Source organism: Heterodontus francisci, chromosome 6 (genome assembly GCF_036365525.1).
Source record: "Heterodontus francisci isolate sHetFra1 chromosome 6, sHetFra1.hap1, whole genome shotgun sequence".
NCBI classification, from domain to species: Eukaryota; Metazoa; Chordata; class Chondrichthyes; order Heterodontiformes; family Heterodontidae; genus Heterodontus; species Heterodontus francisci.
In genome coordinates, this window is record NC_090376.1 from 57,870,662 (window position 1) to 57,893,963 (window position 23,302).

General features: G+C 44.4%; 1 protein-coding gene across 2 annotated transcripts in view; it reads left to right on the plus strand.

Annotated features, from left to right (window-relative positions):
- gucy1a2 (guanylate cyclase 1, soluble, alpha 2) overlaps positions 1-23,302 on the plus strand; it is a 306,665-nt gene that overhangs the window by 191,750 nt on the left and 91,613 nt on the right. For both annotated transcript variants that reach the window (XM_068033743.1, XM_068033742.1), the window contains exon 5: positions 21,832-22,317. In XM_068033743.1, the coding sequence (XP_067889844.1) occupies positions 21,832-22,317 (486 nt within the window). The remainder of the gene's footprint in view (positions 1-21,831; positions 22,318-23,302) is intronic.

Consider the following 23,302-nt stretch of genomic DNA (forward strand, 5'->3'; position numbering starts at 1 on the left):
GGTGCTCTGTATCCTTCTGTCAGTTTGACCTGCAATTGCAGATAGTGATTAAAATACCTAATTTTGGCATATATGGTGCTGGTGGAGCCCTCCTTCCCAAAAGAAGCTGCAGCAGCAAACAAAAGTTATCACTAAGATGCGTAAATGCCTGATTAATGTTATACAATCACAATATGTCATGTTTTCAGTGTCATTGCATGAAAGAAGGCATGCAGGGTGATCAAGAGTATACCTTCCATCCACCAAGATAGCACCAACCATTTCTGCAGGCCTAACTGCCTTCTAGGCATTTGCGTTGGTTGAAAGGCAGTTACCAGGCAGCAGAGGGCTGGCACAGGATGTAGCAGCAATAGTCAGTCATGGCCTCATACTCGGCCCCACTTCTTGCAGGCATTTTGTAATGCAGCCTATTTGGATGGTACCATGGTGTGGCACAGGGGATCACTTTCCTCACTGGTAACTCAGACAGCATCACCATTGTAGAGGGAGTTGGACTGGTCCATTACTTGCCTGCAGACTCAAACCTACACTTTGGGCTGCATTTTCGCCATGGAGTTGGAAAACAGGAACCGGGTTTGTTTTCAGGTCAGAAATGTTGAGGGAGTGAAATCCCTTCCTGTTGCTGAATCCTAGTGGCCAGTTGCTGGGTGCCTTGATAACCACATGGGTGCAACCAATGATGCCCGACAACCAGGGAATCCAGTGATGGAGGCGAAACCCTGTTTCCAGTGATGCCCTACAACCAGGGAATCCAGTGATGGAGGCGAGACCCTTTGTGCCTGTGAATCCCCATCTGTCATGAAATGAATGTATTGTCCAGATCTGGAAATAAGGACATCAATGACCTGCGAGAAGCAGTGGTGCAGAGCTGCTTGTGTGATGCCCCTGAGGTCTGCAGCTGATCCTTGGAAGGATCCAGAAACGAAGATGTTCAAGGCCACAGTAAATTTGATGGCTACTGGCAGGGCATGGTGACCAGTGCTGTGAGATGCGAGGTCTTTGGCAACAAGGTCACAGATGTCTGTGACCATCTGCCCGGAGAGTCGCAGTCTCTGCTATTTCTGTGTAGCTCCGTATTTGGTAGTAGATCCTATGCTGAGGTTATGACCTCTGTTGCCATCCTGCCTCTCTTTCCTCTCCTGCCTCCTCCTACAGATCTGGATTCCACCTTTCTTGAGGAGCGCGTTGCTCCTCATCACCACAGGGCCCAAAATCTGACAGTCATGCCCCCATTACCAGCTGCAGCCTTCCTTTTGGACAGGTGCCTGCCCAATTTTTCTGGACAGCCTTGGCCCCTACTCTTCTGCCCCCGCAATGTCAGGGTGCTGATGACCCTGCCCAATGCCTGTGCGCAAAGCGCCCACCCTCCCAGCCACATGTGCAGCATCAAGAACACTTTCTTACCAAGTGCCATGTCCCCCTTTGTCCTGCTGACCCTCTTAGGGGGCCAGAGGTGATGCCCTGGGGCATCTGTACCCACTTCCCATCAGCTGATCTACAACAGCCACCTCCTGAAACCCATGCACACCCTTCAAAGTGTCACTCTTCAACATTAAAAAGCTGTTAATGGGATTTTTAAATACTTCAATTTGCCTCAACGGGGAGGAAAGCGCAATCCCTGTCCTGCCCTCCCTCTGTCCTGGTTAACATTACCGGTGCTGGGTATAGCGTCCTGAAACTGATACGCCAGCCAGGGCCAGTGTTTTTGGCACCCACCCCCCCTCCCCCGCCTCCATTCCTGAATTTCATGGGGGAAGGGCCCACAAATTTAGCCCTTTGAGTTTCCTTTTCCTTCATTTTCCTGTCAGCCTTGGAAAAGTCCAATTACAAGGCTCTTCGAGTGTATTTGGTATATTTGACCCGCTGTTGTGACCATCTACTTCAGTGTCATCCATCTCTTTAAATTTGACCTACATGAAGATTTTCTCTTCAACCACTAGTCTGCTCCTTAATTCTGTCCAAACTTACACCTGAACCGATACTAATGAATTAACCTATAAAAAATTAGGTGCAGACGATTTCCTTTTGAATCTTCGGAAATCCACAACTAGCTATTTTGGCAGTAATATAGATAAAAGAAGAAAATTGGCTTTGACCTTTAACCGAAGATTCAGAGATAGTAGTCGTGGAGTTGTATATATTTTTCTAGTCCTCACTTATTACTCTTTCTTCTATTTTTTCCCCTCCTGGGTCACTTAAATTTCTGAACTGGGGGAGAAGGGGGGGAAGGTGATGTAACATTGCCCATTTGCTTCTGCTTGAGCCCTGCTTCTTACTTGCTGCTGAGTATGGACTGTCATTGTTACTGTATGTGGAGATGTCTGAGGCCAAATTATATTGCTTTTTCAGGGTGTGAGTGGCCCAGAAAGTGAGAAACAGGAGAGAAAAACAGTAAACGGCAACTGGAAAAACTCAATTAATGTGGGTTTGGATGTCAATAAATGCAGGGATATATCACATTTCTACGGTAAAGCTTATGAATCCAAGACCACAGAATGCTGATACATATCAAAAAACTATGATGCATTTAATATTACTGGTGTCAAATAATTTTCTAAAGGACCTGATGCTTAGAAAATTTAAAAATATTATTCTCTTTGTTGATCAAAATCGAATGAACTTCATTCTGCTTTCTCTATATAACACTGGAATTCATTTGATGTATTTTGGAGCTTATCATTGTTTTTGTGGACTGTAGGCTTTGAATAGAGTGATAAATTGAGTTTACTGATTGAGTACAAGTTGGTACATAGAACAAAGATAAGCGAGATAGTATCGCTGCAGAATTAATTACTGTAATTTGTGCAATGTCCTGGCAGGAAATTAAAAAGCCTATGTGGACTGGTTACTAAAGAGTCCTGTTCAAATAAAGGCCACTATTCTGTTGCAGGAACATATCTTCTCTATATTGCAAGTCAAGGTTGGGTTGATTAAATGCCTTTAGAAAACAGCTGAATGAATATCTGGTGAGAAATGGGATTGAGCGTTAAAAGGATAAATAGAATAAAGATAATGAAATGCTTTGTGGTTTTCAAGCTGCTGCATGGAAAAGTAATGGCAAGACAGACTACTGGATAAAGATGAATAATATGCAAGATAAGATGTAAGATAGGATATATATTTTGGAGGTTTTCTTGATTTAATTTTGGCATTGGATTAAGATGAAACTTTCTAGGATCTTTTCTCAGTATGAAATTAAATGAATTGTGGAACTATGATAAAGGGATTATATGTGTCATATGGAAGGAGCAGCAGTCTGTTTACTGGACTGAATAACAGCATTGCCAAACACTCATGATTCTCAAACAGACCCTCAATACAGCTCCCAGGTGAAAGTATTTCCAGCAGAATTGAAGCTGAACCTAAAAGACTTGAGCAAAGTTATCTATGCTGCCTCACCAGGACCCCAAAATTACCACAAGATGCCTTTTATGAACTGCGATGGTTGACAAGGTTGGAACAATCTTTCCTCAGATAATGTAGTATATTCTTAAGTCAAAGAGCAGTGGGTGAAAGCTTCAAAAAGTACAGGTAAAATAATTATTAGATTGGCGCTTTGGATAAGAACATAAGAACATAAGAAAAAAGAGCAGGAGTAGACCATTTGGCCCCTTGAGCCTGCTCCATCATTTTGTAAGATCATGGCTAATCTTTCTAGCTCAGCTATATCTTCCAGCATGATCCCCATATTCTTTGATGCCCTTAGTATCCAAAAGTCTGTGAATCTCTGACTTGATTATACTCGTTGACTGAGCATCCACAGCTCTCTGCAGTAGAAAATTCCACACAGCCCTTTGAATGAAGAAATTTTTCCTCATCTCAGACCTAAATGGCCGACCCCTAATTCTGAGACTGATCCTTAGTTCTATACTCCCATGCCAGGGGAAACATCCTCCCAGTATCTATTTTGTCAAGCCTCTTAAGAATGTTATATGTTTCAATGCAATCATTTCTCATTCTTCTAAATTCTAGGCAATATCAATCTCTCCTAATAGGACAATGCCCTCATCCCAGGTATCAGTCTAGTGACCCTTCATTCCACTCGCTGTAAGGCAAGTATATCCTTCCTTAGGTTAGGAGACCAAAACTACACAATACATCAGGTGTGGTCTTACCAAGATCCGAAACAATTACACTAAGACTTCTTGGCTGGATCTTACTAGTATGGGGTGAGTCCTTACATCAGGACTGAACGTGGGACCCGAGCCTGCTTGGGTGGACGGTGGGACCGCAACAGCAATTTACCAGTGGCATCCAATTAAGAGGCTGCTGTCAGCTCGCTGTCCAATTAAGGATAGTGGGCTGGCGCACCACGCTGCCAACCAGTCAGAGGGCTGGCAGCTCTGCAGCCTTGGCAGCACCACTAAGAGAGGTGGCCGCTGCTGAGGCTGCGAGGAGAAGGATGTGCCTCAAAGGGCTGGTAGAAAATTTATTGATGTACCAGGGCCAAAGAGACAGGCCCTGATGATTGGAGGGGTGATCCCTCCAGCAGCAGCATCGGGGCCGCGGGGGTGGCTGTTGCTGCCTTGGGGTCCCTCCTTAGGCAACGGAGCCTCTGGAAAGGAAGACCCCCCTCCCCTCCCCCCATCCTGGGAAGCCACTGCCGCTTTAATGCAGCTGGTGGACTCCCCACATGGCAGGCTGCCATGCCGCTGTGGGCAAAATGCCAGTGGCTTGGTAAAATGTCAGTAGGCCCATTAATCAGCTGTACACCCCCGGTCAGCTGGCAGCTGAGTCACCGGCGTTCCTGCTGCTGGGAATATTTCCTGGTGGGGTAAACACATTGCACTTCCCTCTCGATGCCTTTCACTGCCATTTTCCTGCCCCTCCCACCTCCCAGCCTCTCCAATGGGCTGGTAAAATCCCAGCCCTTTAATACTCCAATACTTTTGTAACAAAGACTAACATTTGCTTTCCTAATTGCTTGCTGTACCTGCCTGTTATCTTTCTGTGATTCATGTACAAGGACACCAAACCCCTCTGAATACCAATATTTCCCTGTCTCTCACCATTTAAAAACTATTCTGCTTTTCTATTTTTCCTACCAAAGTGGATAACTTCACATTCCGCAACATTAAATTCCATCTTCCATGTTCTTGCTCACTCACTTAACCTGTTTAAATCCTTTTGCACCCTCTTTGTGTCCTCCCCACTGCTTTCTTTCCCACCTATCTTCATATTACCAACAAACCTGGATACTTTACATTTGGTGCCTTCATCTAAGTCATTGCTATAGGTTGTAAACAGCTGACACCCAAGCACCAATCCTTGCAGTGCCCCATAAGTTATGGCCTGCCAACCTGAAAATGTTCCGTTTATTCCTACCCTCTGTTTTCTGTCCATTAACCGATCCTCAATCCATGCCTATATATCACCCCCAATCCCATGAGCCCTAACTTTGTGTTATAATCTCTTGAGTAGAACTGTATTGAATGCTTTCCAATACATCCATTGGTTCCCCTTTATCCACAATACTAATTATATCCTCAAAAAACTGTAACAGATTTGTCGAACATGATTTCCCTTTCATAAATTCATGTTGACTCTGCCTTATCATACCTGTTTTCACATCCTTAATAATGGATTCTAGCATTTTTCCTACTTCTGATGTAATGATAATGGGACTATAGTTCCCTGTTTTCTCTCTCCCTCTTTTCTTGAATAGTGGTGCTACATTTAGTACCTTCCAATCCACAGGGACTATTCTAGATCTGGGGAACTTTGGAAGATCAAAACCAATGTATCCACTATCTATGCAGCCCAGTTCCAGGTTGGAGCCAGACAGTGACAACAGGCTTTCTGGAAGGCCTGCCAGTGCATCAAGCATTTCTGTGTGCATGCCCATCAGCATTTTTCTGTATGCCAGTCTATTGAAGTTCACATCTGAGTTCTGTGCAGCAGAACTCACGTGAGACACCGCCCTCCAGTGAGCTAGGACCTGGGTTACCTATCCTCCTGCCCTGGCTGCAGCTCACTTGTTTCTGGTGATTCACAGTGTCTAGATCCCACCTCCACATTACCATCTAAAGAATGCGCAGTGCCAGTATCTGAGCTGTTGGCTGCAAGTGTCAGATCGAGTGATGCAGTTTCTTCTTCATCAGTCTTATATTCCTTTTGCACTTCAAGCTCTCACACCAGCTATTATCAAGTGGCAGTTATTCTGTATCTGAAAGGATAAAGCATGAGTGAGGGATCAGGTGGATAGCAAGAGGTGCATGCTTACGCCATCTGCAGCTTATAAATCAGAAGAGATTATGGAATATGGGGGAAATGGGATGTGAGAAGGTGGATTAAGTAGGAACATACCATCATCCTCTCTGGTTTCAGCCTTGCCACTTGCCACGCCCTCAGTCGTGCAATGTGTTTGGGTAATGTGCCTGCCACAGTTGAATAGCTGGCAGTGTGTGCAAGCTGTGAGATTTGTTTGGCAGCTTGTAGCAGTGCTGAGTATATGAGGGTGAGGTGAGGCAATGAATGTTGGGTATGAGTCAAGCTTGAATGAGCCTGCTGATACATGAATGAATGGGTGTGATGAATGGAGCAGTGCGTGAGTCTAGTGGTTCAATTGTAAGGATATAGCATGTGAAAATGCATTCACTCACCTTAATCACTTGTGTGAGCTCATTGAACCTTTTGTGGCACTGTATCCAGATCCTAGGAGCTAGACTGCTGGCATTGACTGTGATGGCATTCTGCTGCCACTGCCTTTGTAGTGTCTGTCTGGTGTGCCTCCTGATCCCCTGTCCATTTCCTGCACTAAGGCCTCCAGTGCTTTATTGGAGAATGTAGGGGTACGTCTCTGGATGGTTGCGCCAGATCTACTCTTCTTTCTGCTCAGAAACTCTTCTTGAATTAGTCCCAGCAACTGCTCCAGCCAAATTGCACCTTGTCGTTAATGTTAAGTAGTGCAAGCTAGCTTTAATGGTGCTAAATTCAACATGAATTTGGGCGCCCTGCCGAGCTGTGCAGCGACACATCCATGCGCTTAGCGCTGGGCTGCACACCACTATCATTGAAATTAGCAGACACCATGAAGATTTCACTATGAACAAGCGGGGAATAATTGCACATTAGGATTCCCATGCCTTACCCAATGCACTTAATCAACTTAGCTTATTTTTAGTTTTAAAACTAATTACTTGATCTAGTTTAAGTAATAGGTAGATTAAATTAAATGTTTACCCTGTAAACTTACCCCCATGCCTCTTCTTGTGCTGTGATGTCCTTAGGCGATTTTGTCTCAGAACATTTTTCACTGCTCTGCTCCTCTGTTGGCCTCCTCCCTTTCACTTTTGTATAACTGATAGCATAACTTCCAACAACCAGCCAACTAAAGGTAGTAATCTCTGGATTATTCCCAGCACCAGGCACAAGTGAGCATAGAAAATGGAGGATAGAGCAGATGAATGTGTGGCTGGAGAGATGGTGCAGGAGGGAAGGCTTTAGATTCCTGGGACATTGGGATCAGTTCTGGAGTAGATGGGACCTATACAGGTGGGACGGGTTGCACCTGAACAGAGCTGGGACCAATGTCCTTGTGGGGCGATTTGCTAGTGCTATTGGAGATGGTTTAATCCAACTTGGCAGAGGTGTGGGAACCAGGAGGTAATATTAGGGAGGAAAATTGGGATAGACAGGCAGCACTAAAGTAGGAAATAGTAAGGTATTAGTAAGAGGGAACGTAATAAGGTCTAAATTAGATTTATAGTGCATGTATATGAATGCACAGAGTGTGGTAAATAAGGTTGGGGAGCTGCAGGTGCAGATAGCCATGTGGAAATATGAAGTTTGGTGATAACGGAGACCTGGCTCAAAAAAGGGCAGGACTGGGTATTAAATATCCCTGGATATGGTGTTCAGGGAAGATAGGGAAGGAAGGAAAGGAGGACTAAGGGGAACATTACAATGCTGGAGTCAGAGGATATCCTAAAGCGGTCAAAGACAAAATCTACTTGGTTAGACCTAAAAAACAATAGAGGTACCATTACATTGCTGGGATATTCTATAGGTCACCAAGTAGTGTGATGAATATAGAGGAGCAAATTTGCAAGGAAATTACAGAGAGGTGCAAGAATTATATAATGGGGGACTTTAGTTATCCTAATATATACTGGGATAGTAATAGTGTGAAGGGCAGAGAGGGGCAAAAGTTTCTAGAGTGTGTTCAGGAGAATTTTCTACAGCAGTATGTTTCCAGTCCCACGAGAAAGGAGGCATTACTGGATTTGGTTCTGGGGAATGAGGTGGGTCAAGCGGGTCAAGTGAATCAAGTGTCAGTGGGGGAACATTTAGGGGACAGTGACCAGAGCATTATAAGGTTAAGGTTAGCCATGGAAAAGGATTAGGAGCAATCCAGAGTAAAGATAATTAATTGGGGGAGGGTGGCCAATTTCAATAGAGTGAGAACAGATTGGGCCAAAAAAATAGGAATCAAAGATTGGCAGGCAAAACTGCAACTGAACAATGGCTGCCTTTAAAAAGGAGATAGTTTGGGTACAGTCAAGGTACATTCCTAGGAGGGGGAAAGGTAGGGCAAAAAGATCCAGATCTCCGTGGATGACGAAAGAGATAGAGAGTAAGGTGAAGCATAAAAAGGGTACACATGACAGATGTCAGGTGGATAATACAATTGAGAACCAGGCTGACTATAGGAGATTCAGAGGGGAAGTGAAAAAACATATAAGAGAAGTGAAGAGAGAGTATGAGAAGAGACTGGCAGCTAACATAGAAAGGAATCTAAAAGTCTACTGTAAGCATATGTATATAGTAAAAGGGTGGTAAAAGGAGGAGTTGGGCTGATTAGGGACCTCAAATGGGATTTACACATGGAGGCAGGGGGAATGGCTGAGGTACTAAATGAATACTTTGCATCTGTCTTTACCAAGGAAGAAGTTGATGCCCAAGTCATGGTGAAAGAGGAGGTAATTGAGATACTAGATAGGCAAAAAATTGATGAAGAGGTGGTATCAGAGAGACTGGCTGCACTTAAAATTGATAAGTCACCAGGACTGGATGAGACGCATCCAAGGATACTGAGGGAAGTAATGATGTAAACTGCAGAGGCACTGGCCATTATCTTCCAATCCTCTTTAGATACAGGGGTGGTGCCAGAGGACTGGGGAATTACTAATGTTACACCCTTGTTCAAGATAGGGTGTAAGGACAAGCCCAGCAACTACAGATCAGTCAGTTTAACCTTGATGGTGGGAAAGCTTTTAGAAATGATAATTTGGGACAAAATTAATAGTCACTTTGACAAATGTGGATTAACTAAGGAAATCCAGCACGGATTTGTTAAAGGCAAATCAAGTTTAACTAACTTACTTGAGTTTTTTGATGATGTAACAGAGAGGGTTGATGGGGGTAATGTGGTTGATGAGGTGTACATGGACTTCCAAAAGGCATTTGATAAAGTGCCACATAACAGGCTTGTCAGCAAAGTTAGAGCCAATGAAATAAAAGGGACAGTAGCAGCTTTGATACGAAGTAAAAACAAGAAGTGCTTGAAGTACTCAGCAGGTCAGGCAGCATCTGTGGAGAGAGAAGCAGAATTAACGTTTCAGGTCTATGACCTTTCATCAGAACTCCGCTGCCTGACCTGTTGAGTATTTCCAGCAATTTCTGTTTTTATTTAAGATTTCCAGCATCTGTAGCATTTTGCTTTCATTATAGCATTGATACGAAGTTGGGTGAGTGACAGGAAACAGAGAGTAGTTGTGAATGGTTGCTGGAGGAAGGTATATAGTAGGGTTCTCCAGGAGTCGGTGTTAGGTCTCTACTTTTTTGATATACATTAATGACCTCGAGTTGGGTGTACAGGGCACAATGTCAAAATTTGCAGATGACACAAAACTTGGACGTATTATGAACTGTGAGGAGGATAGTGATAAACTTCAAGAAGACATAGACAGGCTGGTGAAATGGGCAGACAAGTGGCAGATGAAATTTAATGCAGAAAAGTGTGAAGTGATTCTTTTTGGTAGGAAGAACGAGGACAGGCGATATAAATTAATGGGTAAAATTCTAAAATTGGTGCAGGCGCAGAGGGATCTGGGAGTATATTTGTAAAAATCTTTGAAGGTTCCAGGGCAGGTTGAGAAAGTGGTTAGTAAAACATATGGGATCCTGGGCTTTATAAATAGGGACATAGAGTACAAGAACAAGGAGGTTAAGATAAACTTGTATAAAACATTGATTCCGCCTCAACTGGAGTATTGTGTCCAGATTCAATCGAGGCCTTCACAGGAGAATTGGATAATTATCTGAAGAGAAAAAAATTGCAGAGCTACAGGGAAAAGGTAGGGCAGTGGGCCTAGGTGAGTTGCTCTTGCAGAGAGATGGCACAGACACGATGGGCCAAATGGCCTCCTTCTGTGCTATAAACATTCTATGAATGTATGATTAAGTCATTTCTAATCAATTCAGAGGGAGAAAATAGAAACATAAAAGCCTGGAAATTTCACAGTTGAGGGTTAATAGACAGAATTGAGGCAGATCTGTCAGATTCCATTTGGCCCCTGCCCTTTACTGTTTCCTGATAAATTGTACTCTGAGGAGGCTGCAGGGTTTCATAGGCCTGCCTCCGTAATATCAAAGAGCTACTCTGGAGTCATGCCTGGGGACATTCCTGGGCTTCTCTGGGCATTCTGACCTCCAAAAGGCCCATTGAGACCAATGACTGCTCTCAGCATAAATAGGTCCCATTCTGGACATTACTAAGGCCTTGTTAAAGCAGAAAGTTGTCCATCTGTTTCCTGAGGGGATTAAAAACAAATTGCTGTCACGTTTGTTTGGCCTGATTCAGGCTCTTAGATCTGGATTTTGCGGTGGACTTTGGGATCCTGATGTTGGAACGAAATGGCAGTCCAGAGCCTGCACTTGCTGGGAACAAGACTGGTGGAGCAATCTTCCAGGAAGTGGCCTCCTAATTGGCCACCTTCAAGACAGTGTCCAACTAAGGACGGTGAGCAGGCTCCTGATGCTGCCGGCCCAATCAGACAACCGGCAGCTCTGTAGCTTTAAAGTCCCAATGGGAGAGGTGGGCACTGCTGATGTTGTTCAGAAACTGCCAGGGCGCTTTAACATAGAGGTGCCCTCGCTGGCATGGACATCAGTGAATTAAAACCGGGATCTAGCAGGGTGTCAAGCAGGGTGGAAGGGAAACCCTTCCACTGGATTGGTCTTGGCCGCAACTGTGGCCTTTTATAAGCGCAGTCCCCTCTTTGTGGCATGGAGCTTTTGGCTCCAATGGCCACACTACACCTCGCTCCGGCTATGGTACCAGAGGGTAACTAACACACGTGGAACCAGAAGACTTCAGTAGAGGAAGCAAACACCCCCCACCCCCCCTCAACACCCCCCTGCGCAACCACACACAATCCAGAAATGTACAATTGGCTATTCAGGAGGATAAACAAAGTTAATATTTTCACTGTGATCCTTCAGCAGGAAATCATTGATGTGTTTTCGTGTGTTGGAATCTGTAAGCGCTGCTACTTATCAGCACCCTCTGCAATCCACAGTACCAGGATGTGTAAACTCATTCAAGATGTTTGGAGAGTTAGCTTTTATGTAACTTGTTTGATAATTTTTCATATTAACATTTAGCTTCAATATGATATTTAATTTTTATCCCTCCAATACATCCCTAAAAGTATTCCATTTTTCTCTGGCCCTTTTGTTGTCTTTGCATTTCTTCTTAGCTTAGCATTTCTCTTTTATCCCTCATGGCTTATAATCTGTTTTCCTAAAATCCATTGTCCATTTTATTATCTTTTACTCTGATTTATGTGATAACATTAAGGGGTGGAAATTGCATAGCTTCAACCTGCCAGCCCAACTTTGTAGGTGGTAGGGAAATATAGGGACAGGTGGGGATGTGGTAGGGATATGGGATTAGTGTAGGATTAGTATAAATGGGTGGTTGATGGTCGGCACAGACTCGGTGGGCCGAAGGGCCTGTTTCAGTGCTGTATCTCTAAAACTAAAAAAACTAAAACTAAAACTAACTTACTGCCAGCAGGAGCAGTTCCTGAACCGGAACAGGCAGATCTGAAACCCAATTTCAATCATAATTGGGCCTCAAGCCTCATTTAAATTAGACCAACAAACTGTGGGCATTTCCTGCATGACCCAGGCAGTTCACCAGCAAAGCAGACATAAATTTTGGGCTGCTGAGATGCTGGCAGTGTTCCTCCGGTGGGTCCAGAGGAACTGATTAAGAGAGAGGGGGAAATGATCGGGAGTGGGGTAAGGAAAGGCAAGTAATAATCTTCTGCACTGTTGTGGAGCAGTCCTGCTCCTTTTGGCTCCGAACAATAGGAACTTTTGAACATTTTTTTAAACATTTAATTTAGTTCCCCCCTCAGGAGCGGCTGGGAGGCGGGGGTGGTGGTTGGTGGAGGTGTATGTAGTGGTCGTAGAATTGGGAGGGAAGTCGGGGTGGTGGAGTGCCCACCACCTTCCTAACTACCCCCACCCCCCCAGTTAAGTTAGGCTGGAAAGGTCGAGGCCTGCCTTCCTGACCAGAGGCCAATTGAGGCCCATGTGGCCAATTAATGGCCACTTAAGGCTCTCCCCACCACCAATGGCATTTAACCAGTGGCATGGGGGCCCTCTGCCATGTGGAGAGGTTGCCTAGTAAAACCAAGTAGCCTCCCTGTGGGCTGGTGGGGGGGAGGGGCCTTCCTGCTTGGGGAATCTGTGACACCTCTGCCAACACTGCCCCCTGCCCTGAACAACCCACCCCGCGCACCCCTCGACTGGTCCCGGCGAGCCCGCCCCCACTTACCAGAAGTCTGAGGTTCCATGGCTGCTCCTGATGCCGGGCCTACAGCAGTACCAGCAGTGGCCAACATTCCCAGTGACGCTGCTGGGATTGCTAAGCTGCCAGCCCTCTGATTGGCCGGCAGCTCTTAGAGGTGGGATCTCAGTCCTTAAAGTGATGGGGACCCTGGTGCTGGGCACTTAATTGCCCCAGCACCGTAAAAAGCAGACGAGGGTCTCCCAAATGGCTTAGGCAGGGTTCCCCTCCCTTTTTTGGCCCAGTGTTGGGACCCCAGCCAGCTGCATAAAATCCAGCCCTTATGTTTCATTGCTGGCAAAGTGGGCTACTGAAGAATTCTGAACGGGGCATGCAAGGCAGGCCCAATGCCTTCCCCACTCATTGCTGATGAATTTAACAGGCATTTGACCGCTAATTTACATATTCAAGGGGCCTAACACTATTTTAGGTGTCCACTTGAGATGCATAAACAACCGGCTGCACAAATTTAGCAATGGGACCAATACCTGTGCAGATTGGTTGCAGGTCGTTACACTGCTAAATCTGTATTCTCTACACCCCTTTAGCATCTGAAAAATGAGCACAAACTATAACTATTTCTACCTCTAAATCTAAACAAATTTTGGTCACTACTTCTCAAGTGTTGTTCCACCTCTAAATAGTCCATCATCTCAGCTTACGTTTTAAATATTAGATTAAACCTTTATGAGTTACTTTTGAATGATTTCTTTTTTCTTTTCATAAATTCAGAATAATGAAAGAATTGCCAGAATTAGCAGTCTCCTCTCTGATGCGCCTTTTATTTATTCAGATAAATTCACTTTAGTTTCCTCTATTTGCTCTGTTAGTCTTTGTAACTCTCAATGATTAATTTCCTTCCCCTTGTATCAAGACTTTTATCCTACGTGCAAAGCCTTTTCCATCTCCTCTTTCAATAACTTTCAGATCCTCCTTCAAGAGCAATGCTGTCATCCTATCAGTATATTTAATCTATCCCTTCTAAACATTTTAAACCAAGATCCATGAAATTCATATACATTTTTTCTGCTTTAGCTAACTCTTTGCTAAGCTAGGAATGCTTGCCTTCTCATTCTCCATGTAAACTTTGGAATATGAAGTTGTTGCACTCCTTTTAAGGGAATTTGAAAAACTCCTGAGAAAAGAGAACATTTCTGGTAATAGAAGATAGATTGCTAATTAGTTTAACTTTTCAGTGCTTGCCAACCATGGTGTCTTGGAACTTTCTTAATTTCTTGGGAAGTTGAGAGGAATTTCCCAGGGTTTTATTTTGCAGAATTTGGCACAGGCTTTTTTAAAATCTCTTTTATTTTTGCTTTTCCCAGGAGACAATGATGCTTGATGGATGGTTTTAAGATTGTATCATCAATTGGATGCAGAAGGCTTGATAGACTGGTGGTCTTTTTGTATGTTCATGTGTTAAATTCTTTTATTTCTGCTACACAAAGCTCTTCAGTTATCCATAAGAGCATTTCCTTCCATTGTTTAGCAAATACACAATAAAGCTAATTATCCTTGTCCTTTTCTCTACCTCCATTATCATAGAGATACTAGTAAGCTAAAAAAAAAACTAGATCCTACTGCATGCCACATACTACATCAGAAGAATTGCTTTAGGAATAAGATGAAAAGAATTTGCAAAATATACAGAAAATACTGGAAACACTCAATAGGTTAGGCAGCATTGGTAGAGAGCGGAAGGTAGCGCTAATGGTTCAGGCTGATGACCTTTTGTCAGGTTTCTGATCAAAGTCCGTCAACATGAAACATTAACCCTACCTTCCATTTGCCACAGGGGCTGCCTTACTTACTGAATGTTTCCAACATTGTCTGTTTTTATTTCAATTTTCCAGCTTTAAAGATTTTCTCAGTTGCAAATTCTATTGGAGGGAAAATATTATGGCCCCTAATATCCACAGGCCACAATCCTGGCAATTGCACTGGCTTTGCACCTGCCGCTACCCTCCAGTGTTGACCTTGCTGGAGTTTGTGAGGCCAGTGGGAGGGCACCTAACATCATGTGCCATGTGGCTGGAAAATCTCCAGCCTGCCCCCTCCCTCCCCACTCCGAAACCTCAATCATCTCCTCTTTGGCTCCCAATGTAAGGGGACTGATCAGTAATTTTATTCAAATGTTTGTCCTTTCTTCGGGAGTTCTAAACCATTCCGATCATTTTGACACCCCAGTAGGCCCCACTTGAACCGATTTCAAGGCAAGTACACATTATCTCACTCAGAATAGTGACCTCCAGTAATATGCAGCCCCCTGTACCCTGCCCCCAGCTCACCTTGTACCATTAGCCTTATAAGGGCTAGACAGGTGTTTCACCCTTACAAGGCTGACCAGAAAATCCCAGAATCGATGGAGAAATGGTGCAATTGCCTCCCTGCCATTTTCTGGTGGGAGCAGGAGCCACAAAGACAATACGTGACCTAGCTGTATATGGGGAGAATAAAAGCGATTTGGGTGTAGTGGCACACTGTATGTGAACATTTCCAGTTAATATAGCATCATTATAAATCTCATTATGTTCTTTATCTTACCTTCAATATTCCCATTATAAAAAACAAGATTAAATTTGCATTTAGATCAAACTACAGAAAGTCATATTAATGTTAGATTTGATCATTTTCTTTTAAATTTGTTGATGAAAGTTGGTGTAGAGTACTTCATGATACCACTGAGATCAAAAGGACAATTGAATATTGGACTAGGCTGAGAAGCTGCTGTTATCTCTAGAGTTTGAAACATAAACAGAACTGTTTGGATCATAAAGGGGAGACTGAGTTGCATTCAGGGAAGCATACAATACAGCATTGATAGCTGTGAAATTCTTTGAACTGCTGGATGTTTAATTGAAAAGCTGATTCCCTGGCATTCTTTTATCTAAAATTAAAGTACCAGTTGTCTCCTTTGGCTGACTTGTGAAACGTGCACGGGATAACACCAAGCTGACCCTTTGGACCAAGCTGATGGTTTATAAGACCTGTGTTCTCAGCACCTTGCTGTATGACTGTGAAACATGGTTGACTTACAGCTACCAGGAAAAAAAGCTCAATAATTTCCATCTTTGCTGTCTGCGGCGCAACATGGGTATATCCTGGCAGGACAAAATCACAAATGTGGCAGTCCTCTCAAATACAGAGCTCCCAAGTGTGTTGGCACTAATCAAACAGAGGCGGCATTGGTGGATCTAACACATCCGCAGGATGGAAGATGGTCGCATACCCAAGGACCTTCTGTATGGTGAGGTAGCCAGGACCAGATGACCAATGGGGTTCCTAAAGCTCCGCTTCAAGGATGCTTGCAAGCATGACATGAAGGCCCTAAATGTTGACTATCACACTTGGGAGTCCCGAGCTGGCGCAAGTGGGAAATGGTGAAATTTCCTGTGGACTGATGTGCACTACCACGATGACCAGTTGCTACAGTGACTTGGCAACAGGCGCCAATGTCAAAAACAACAACTCACAGCGTCACTTTGGCAGCTTCACGTGCAGTTCTTGTGGCAGAACCTGCCTCTCCAGGATTGGCCTTCACAGCCATCAGCAAAGGTGCACCAAGAGAAGACACCCCACCTAAATGGATTGTTTGCTGCGTGTCCATCATCTTTCATAGATGGAAGGATGTCAACCCAGTGTTTCCTTTTGACTAACACTGCTGATTTTAAGATCTGTTAGATGTCAAAGATACAATTCTTTGTTTTCTCTCAATTCAAAAAAGGGCCCCAAATTTATTTGCAGATTTTTGTGAGTTTGGAACTTAAAAGCAGCATAACAGATAGTGGGTGGGTTCTGAGGGGGGTGCGATGGGTGGGGGTGACTGCAGGGGAGGAACCCAATTCCATTCTGTTATGGTGGTGTTGTAGTTTCTGTTGCAGTCTGAGGCATTCCATAAAGGAAGCTACTGAAAACTCAGTTTCATATATTAAAATGAATATGACTGAGGCTGGAGTGCCGAAAACCCATGACATGTGCCCTTAGTGTACCGAGGATCATTAACAAAGAATTAAAATGGGCGTACTTAATACCGCTATCAGCTGAGATTGTTGAAAATGCTTTACTTTGGAGCATGCCACCTGAAGAAATACTTGCAGGTGTTTCGGGAAAGCTTTGCAACATATGCTTTTTCCTGTCTTGCACCTGGGCAGAGCTGGATTTGCAACTGACTACCTGAAGGCCTGTGAGACCACACTAACAATAAAAGGTTCTGCGTACCACTTTACGGACTCCCAGTAGGAATTCCCTTGGATGTAATTTTAATGGAAGATGAAAAATGCAGGATGGAGGAAATCAGAATGAAGCATCCATGAGGCACTGTAGGCCATCAGCAGCAGCAGAATTCTATTCACTCAAAATCTGGCCAGCATGGAAAGCATATTCCTCACTCTACCATGACCATCAAGCCAGGGGATCAGCTCTGGTTCAATGAAGAGTGCAGGATAGCATGCCAGGAGCAGCACCAGGCATACCTAACAATGAGGTGCCAGCCTGATGAAACTACAACACAATAAATACATGTATGCTAAACAGTGAAAGCAGCATGTGATAAAAAATGCCAAATGATCCCACAACCAACAAATCAGATTATAGTTCTGCAGTCTTGCCATATCCAGATGTGAATGGTGATGGACAATTAAATAACCAACTGGAGGAAGAGGCTCCATAAACATCCCCACCCTCAATGATGGGGATGCCCAGCACATTTTTTAAAATTCATTCATGGGATGTGGGCGACGCTGGCCAGGCCAGCATTTATTGCCCATTCTTAATTGCCTTTGAGAAGGTGGTGGTGAGCTGACTTCTTGAACCACTGCAGTCCATTTGGGGTAGGTATACCCACAGTGCTGTTAGGAAGGGAGTTCCAGGATTTTAACCCAGCAACAGTGAAGGAACTGCGATATAGTTCCAAGTCAGGATGGTGTGTGACTTGGAGGGGAACTTGCAGGTGGTGGTGTTCCCATGTATTTGCTACCTTTGTCCTTCTAGTTAGTAGAGGTTGCTGGTTTGGAAGGTGCTGTCTAAGGAGCCTTGGTGCATTGCTGCAGTGCATCTTATAGATGGTACACACTTCTGCCACTGTGTGTCGGTGGTGGAGGGAGTGAATGTTTGTGGTTGGTGTGCCAATCAAGCGGGCTGCTTTGTCCTGGATGGTGTTGAGCTTCTTGAGTGTTGTTGGAGCTGCACCCATCCAGGCAAGTGGAGAGTATTCCATCACACTCCTGACTTGTGCCTTGTAGATGGTGGACAGGCTTTGGGGAGTCAGGAGGTGAGTTACACGCCTCAGGATTCCTAGCCTCTGACCTGCTCTTGTAGCCACGGTATTTATATGGCTATTCCAGTTCAGTTTCTGGTCTATGGTAGCCCCTAGGATGTTGATAGTGGGGGATTCAGCGATGGTAATGCTGTTGAATGTCAAGGGGAGATGGTTAGATTCTCTCTTGTTGGAGATGGTCATTGCCTGGCACTTGTGTGGCGTGAATGTTACTTGCCACTTATCAGCCCCAGCCTGGATATTGTCCAGGTCTTGCTGCATTTCTACACGGACTGCTTCAGTATCTGAGGAGTCACGAATGGTGCTGAACATTATGCAATCATCAGCGAACATCCCCATTTCTGACCTTATGATTGAAGGAAGGTCATTGATGAAGCAGCTGAAGATGGTTGGGCCTAGGACACTGCCCTGAGGAACACCTGCAGTGATGTCCTGGCGCTCAGGTGATTGACCTCCAACAACCACAACTATCTTCCTTTTGCGCTAGGTATGACTTCAGCCAGCGGAGGGTTTTCCCCCTGATTCCCATTGACCTCAGTTTTGCTAGGGCTCCTTCATGCCATACTCGGTCAAATGCTGCCTTGATGTTAAGGGCAGTCACTCTCACCTCACTTCTTGAGTTCAGCTCTTTTGTCCATGTTTGAACCAAGGCTGTAATGAGGTCAGGAGTTGAGAGGCCCTGGCGGATCCCAAACTGAGCAGGTTATTGCTAAGCAAGTGCCGCTTGATGGTACTGTTGATGACACCTTCCATCACTTTACTGATGATTGAGAGTAGGCTGATGGGGCGGTAATTGGCCGGGTTGGACTTGTCCTGCTTTTTGTGTACAGGACATACCCGGGCAATTTTCCACATTGCAGGGTAGATGCCAGTGTTGTAGCTGTACTGGAACAGCTTGGCTAGGGGCGTGGAAATTTCTGGAGCACAGGTCTTCAGTACTATTGCCGGAATATTGTCTGGGCCCATAGCTTTTTCAGTATCCAGTGCCTTCAGTCATTTCTTGATATCACGCGGAGTGAATCGAATTGGCTGAAGTCTGGCATCTGTGATGCTGGGGACTTCAGGAGGAGGCCGAGATGGATCATCAACTCAGCACTTCTGGCTGAAGATTGTTGCAAATGCTTCAGCCTTATCTTTCGCACTGATGTGCTGGGCTCCCCCATCATTGAGGATGGGGATATTTGTGGAGCAACCTCCTCCAGTTAGTTGTTTAATTGTCCACCACCATACACGGCTGGATGTGGCAGGACTGCAGAGCTTAGATCTGATCCATTGGTTATGGGATCACTTAGCTCTGTCTATCGCATGCTGCTTACGCAGTTTGGCACGCAGATAGTCCTGTGTTGTAGCTTCACCAGGTTGACTCCTCATTTTGAGGTATGCCTGGTGCTGCTCCTGGCATGCCCTCCTGCACTCTTCATTGAACCAGGGTTGGTCTCCTGGCTTGATGTGAATGGTAGAGTGGGGTATATGCCGGGCCATGAGGTTACAGATTGTGGTTGAGTACAATTCTGCTGCTGCTGATGACCCACAGCGCCTCATGGATACCCAGTTTTGCATTGCTAGATCTGTTCGAAATCTATCCCATTTAGTACGGTGATAGTGCCACACAACACAGTGGACGGTCTCCTCAATGTGAAGGCGGGACTTCGTCTTCACAAGGACTGTGCGGTGGTCACTCCTGCCAATACAGTCATGGACAGAAGCATCTGCAGCAGGCAGATTGGTGAGGATGAGGTCAAGTATGTTTTTCCCTCGTGTTGGTTCCCCCACCACCTGCCGCAGACCCAGTCTAGCAGCTATGTCCTTTAGGACTCAGCCAGCTCGGTCAGTAGTGGTGCTACCGAGCCACTCTTGGTGATGGACATTGAAGTCCCCCACCCAGAGTACATTTTGTGCCCTTGCCACCCTCAGTGCTTCCTCCAAGTGGTGTTCAACATGGTGGAGTACTGAGTCATTAGCTGAGGGAGGGCGGTAGGTGGTAATCAGTAGGAAGTTACCTTGCCCATGTTTGACCTGATGCCATGAGACTTCATGGGGTCGGGATTCGTTGTTGAGGACTCCCAGGGCAACTCCCTTCCTACTGTATACCACTGTGCCATCACCTTTGGTGGGTCGGTCCTGCCGATGGGACAGGACATACCCGGGGATGGTGATGGCAGTGTCTGGGACATTGTCTGTAAGGTATGATTCCGTGAGTATGACTATGTCAGGCTGTTGCTTGACTAGTCTGTGGGACATCTCTCCCAACTTTGGCACAAGCCGCCGGATGTTAGTAAGGAGGACTTTGCAGGATCGACAGCGCTGGGTTTGCCATTGTCGTTTCCGGTGCCTAGGTCGATGTCGGGTGGTCCGTCCGGTTTCATTCCTTTTTATTAACTTCATAGCGGTTAGGTACAACTGAGTGGCTTGCTAGGCCATTTCAGAGGGCATGTAAGAGTTAACCACATTGCTGTGGGTCTGGAGTCACATGTAGGCCAGACCAGGTAAGGACAGCAGATTTCCTTCCCTGAAGGACATTAGTGAACCAGACGGGTTTTTACAACAATCGACAATGGTTTCGTGGCCATCATTAGACTAGCTTTTTAATTCCAGATTTAGTAAGTAAATTCAAATTCCACCTTCTGCTGTGGTGGGATTCGAACCCATGTCCCCAGAGAAATACCCTGGGTCTCTGGGTTACTTGTCCAGTGATAACACCACTACACCACCGCCTACATTAGTGCAAAACACAAGGCTGCAGCATTTGCAACCATCTTCAGCCAGAATGCCATGTGGAACATCCATCTTGGTTTCCTCCTGAGGTCCCCACCATCACAAATGCCAGTCTTCAGTCAATTCGATTCACTCCACGTGACATTAAGAATCATCTGAATGCATTGGTGAAAGCAAAGGCTTTGGGCCCTGTCAACATCCCAGCTGAAGTACTTGTGCTCCAGAATGAGCCACAGCCCTAGCCAAGCTGTTCCGGTCCAGCTACACCACTGGCATCTACCTGACAACGTGAAAGATTGCCCAGGTATGTCCTGTCCGCAAAAACAAGATGAATCCTCAGCATTCTCGGCGTCTGGAAGAATGAAGTGGATATATTGACATGGATTATGACCCTACTAAAGAGAAAACAAAGTATTGTCTTGGTGTTGCCACGTCCTTCAAGAAGTAAAATCAGAAGTAAACTATTTTTGAGATGGATGTCCATCAGTTGGATAGTGATGGAGGTTTGGACTGTTTTTTTAAAGTTCCTACATGAAAAACGTTCTGTTAAATGCCTGCAAGGTATAGTCAGACTTTGATAGATTTCGGAAAACAGATGGTCATTCCATGGAAGAATATATAATTGACTTTTGCAGCTTGTATAAAAGGTTGACAAAATTCAATTTGGAGATCCCTGGATATTTGAATTTATAGTTTTTATATAAATGTTGGGTATATTAGAAGACTTTTTCAAGTTTATTTTTGGGTATTGGAGATCATCTAAGTAAGGAAAGACATTGCTGCAATAAAAGCATTTAATTTTGAACCTGGTGGATGCAACAAGTGCTCCTCGGTACAGCAGAGGTCAGAAATCATGCAAAAATGTCTGCATTGTCCTGTGTTAAGCCCTTTAACCCAATCCCAGATGACTATTTCTGACAAAATTAAATGGCATACTGCATTATTTGTTAGTTTTGTTGTTCCTTTAATTGATTTGTGAATTAAGAAGGTGTTTTGATTGTTGTGCAAACTGTTAATAAAGCCTTTGCCTTTCTTCTAGGTGATGGAGATTAAGGGACAAATGATTCATGTACCTGAATCAAACTCTGTTCTTTTCCTGGGCTCGCCGTGTGTTGACAAACTGGAGGAGTTAATGGGACGAGGTTTACATCTTTCCGACATACCTATTCATGATGCTACTCGTGATGTTATTTTAGTAGGTGAACAGGCTAAGGCCCAGGATGGTCTGAAGAAACGCATGGACAAATTGAAAGCAACCCTTGAAAAAGCACACCATGCCTTGGAGGAAGAGAAGAAGAAGACAGTGGACTTACTTTATACGATCTTCCCGGGTGATGTTGCCCAACAGCTGTGGCAGGGAAATTCAGTGCAGGCGAGGAAATTTGAAGATGTTACCATGCTTTTCTCTGACATTGTTGGCTTCACAGCCATTTGTGCACAGTGCACCCCAATGCAAGTGATTGGAATGCTGAATGAACTGTATACCAGGTTTGACTACCAGTGCGGAATCCTGGATGTATATAAGGTAATTGCACAAAGCACTGATATTAAGATAGTGACTACTACCTGAAGTTTGGGTGACACAATATAAGGCCATTTATTAAGAAAAAGAGGGGCTGGAGAATGAACTTATTTGATTGGGTTTGTAGTGAGGTTGTCAAAAGTCTGAAACGAAAATGCTTGGAATATTCAAGAGCAAAGATAGGTTAATATTTCAGATACAGACCTTTTACAAAACATAAGTCTCAAACCAAAACAAAAACCTGTCTTTTCTCTTTCCAGATTCTGTTGGACCTATTGTATATTTTCAGCATTTTATTTCAGGTACCATTTGCAGCTTTCCCCCCTTTTTTATCTCTTAGGATAGATTTTGTGAATTTGCTCTCCAGTGCATATTGGGAATTTGGTACAGGAGACCAGCAAATCCTACATTATTATCAATTCATTATAATTAATGGACAAAAAATTTGAGGGGTCCATTGACCGCCACACCAAAATAATGATACGTGCTCCTGGCACACAAAGCTCCAGGTTGGGAGTGCAAATTTGTAAAATTTACTCTCTCAAGTTTATTTGAAATCTGTTGTACCAAGATACTTAACATATGATGGGGAAGATTTCCTCTCATTGTGTGTGGGTTTAAAAGATCACTTGGGTACAGCACATAGAGGGAAATTGGGCAAGTTTTTCACACACATGTAACCAAGATTGCCTGATTTTCTGTTTGTTAATTTAAATTTGGTTAGGTACCTTTATACGCATGCAATCCCCCCTGCCTGACTTTCCTCTATAAGTTACGTCTAAGTAATCCTTTACCCCTAAATTCAATTAGAGGAAAATCTGCCTTCATTTCTAAATATTCAGAATACATTTTGATGATCTCTCCTAATGTGACTTACTCAGAGTAATCTTGAAATTGTTGTTCATTTTTTGTGTAGGTCTTGTAAGGTGTCAGCAAAGGGTTATTTGATGCTTCAGGGTGAATCCTTCAAATCCTCACAAAGTCCCTT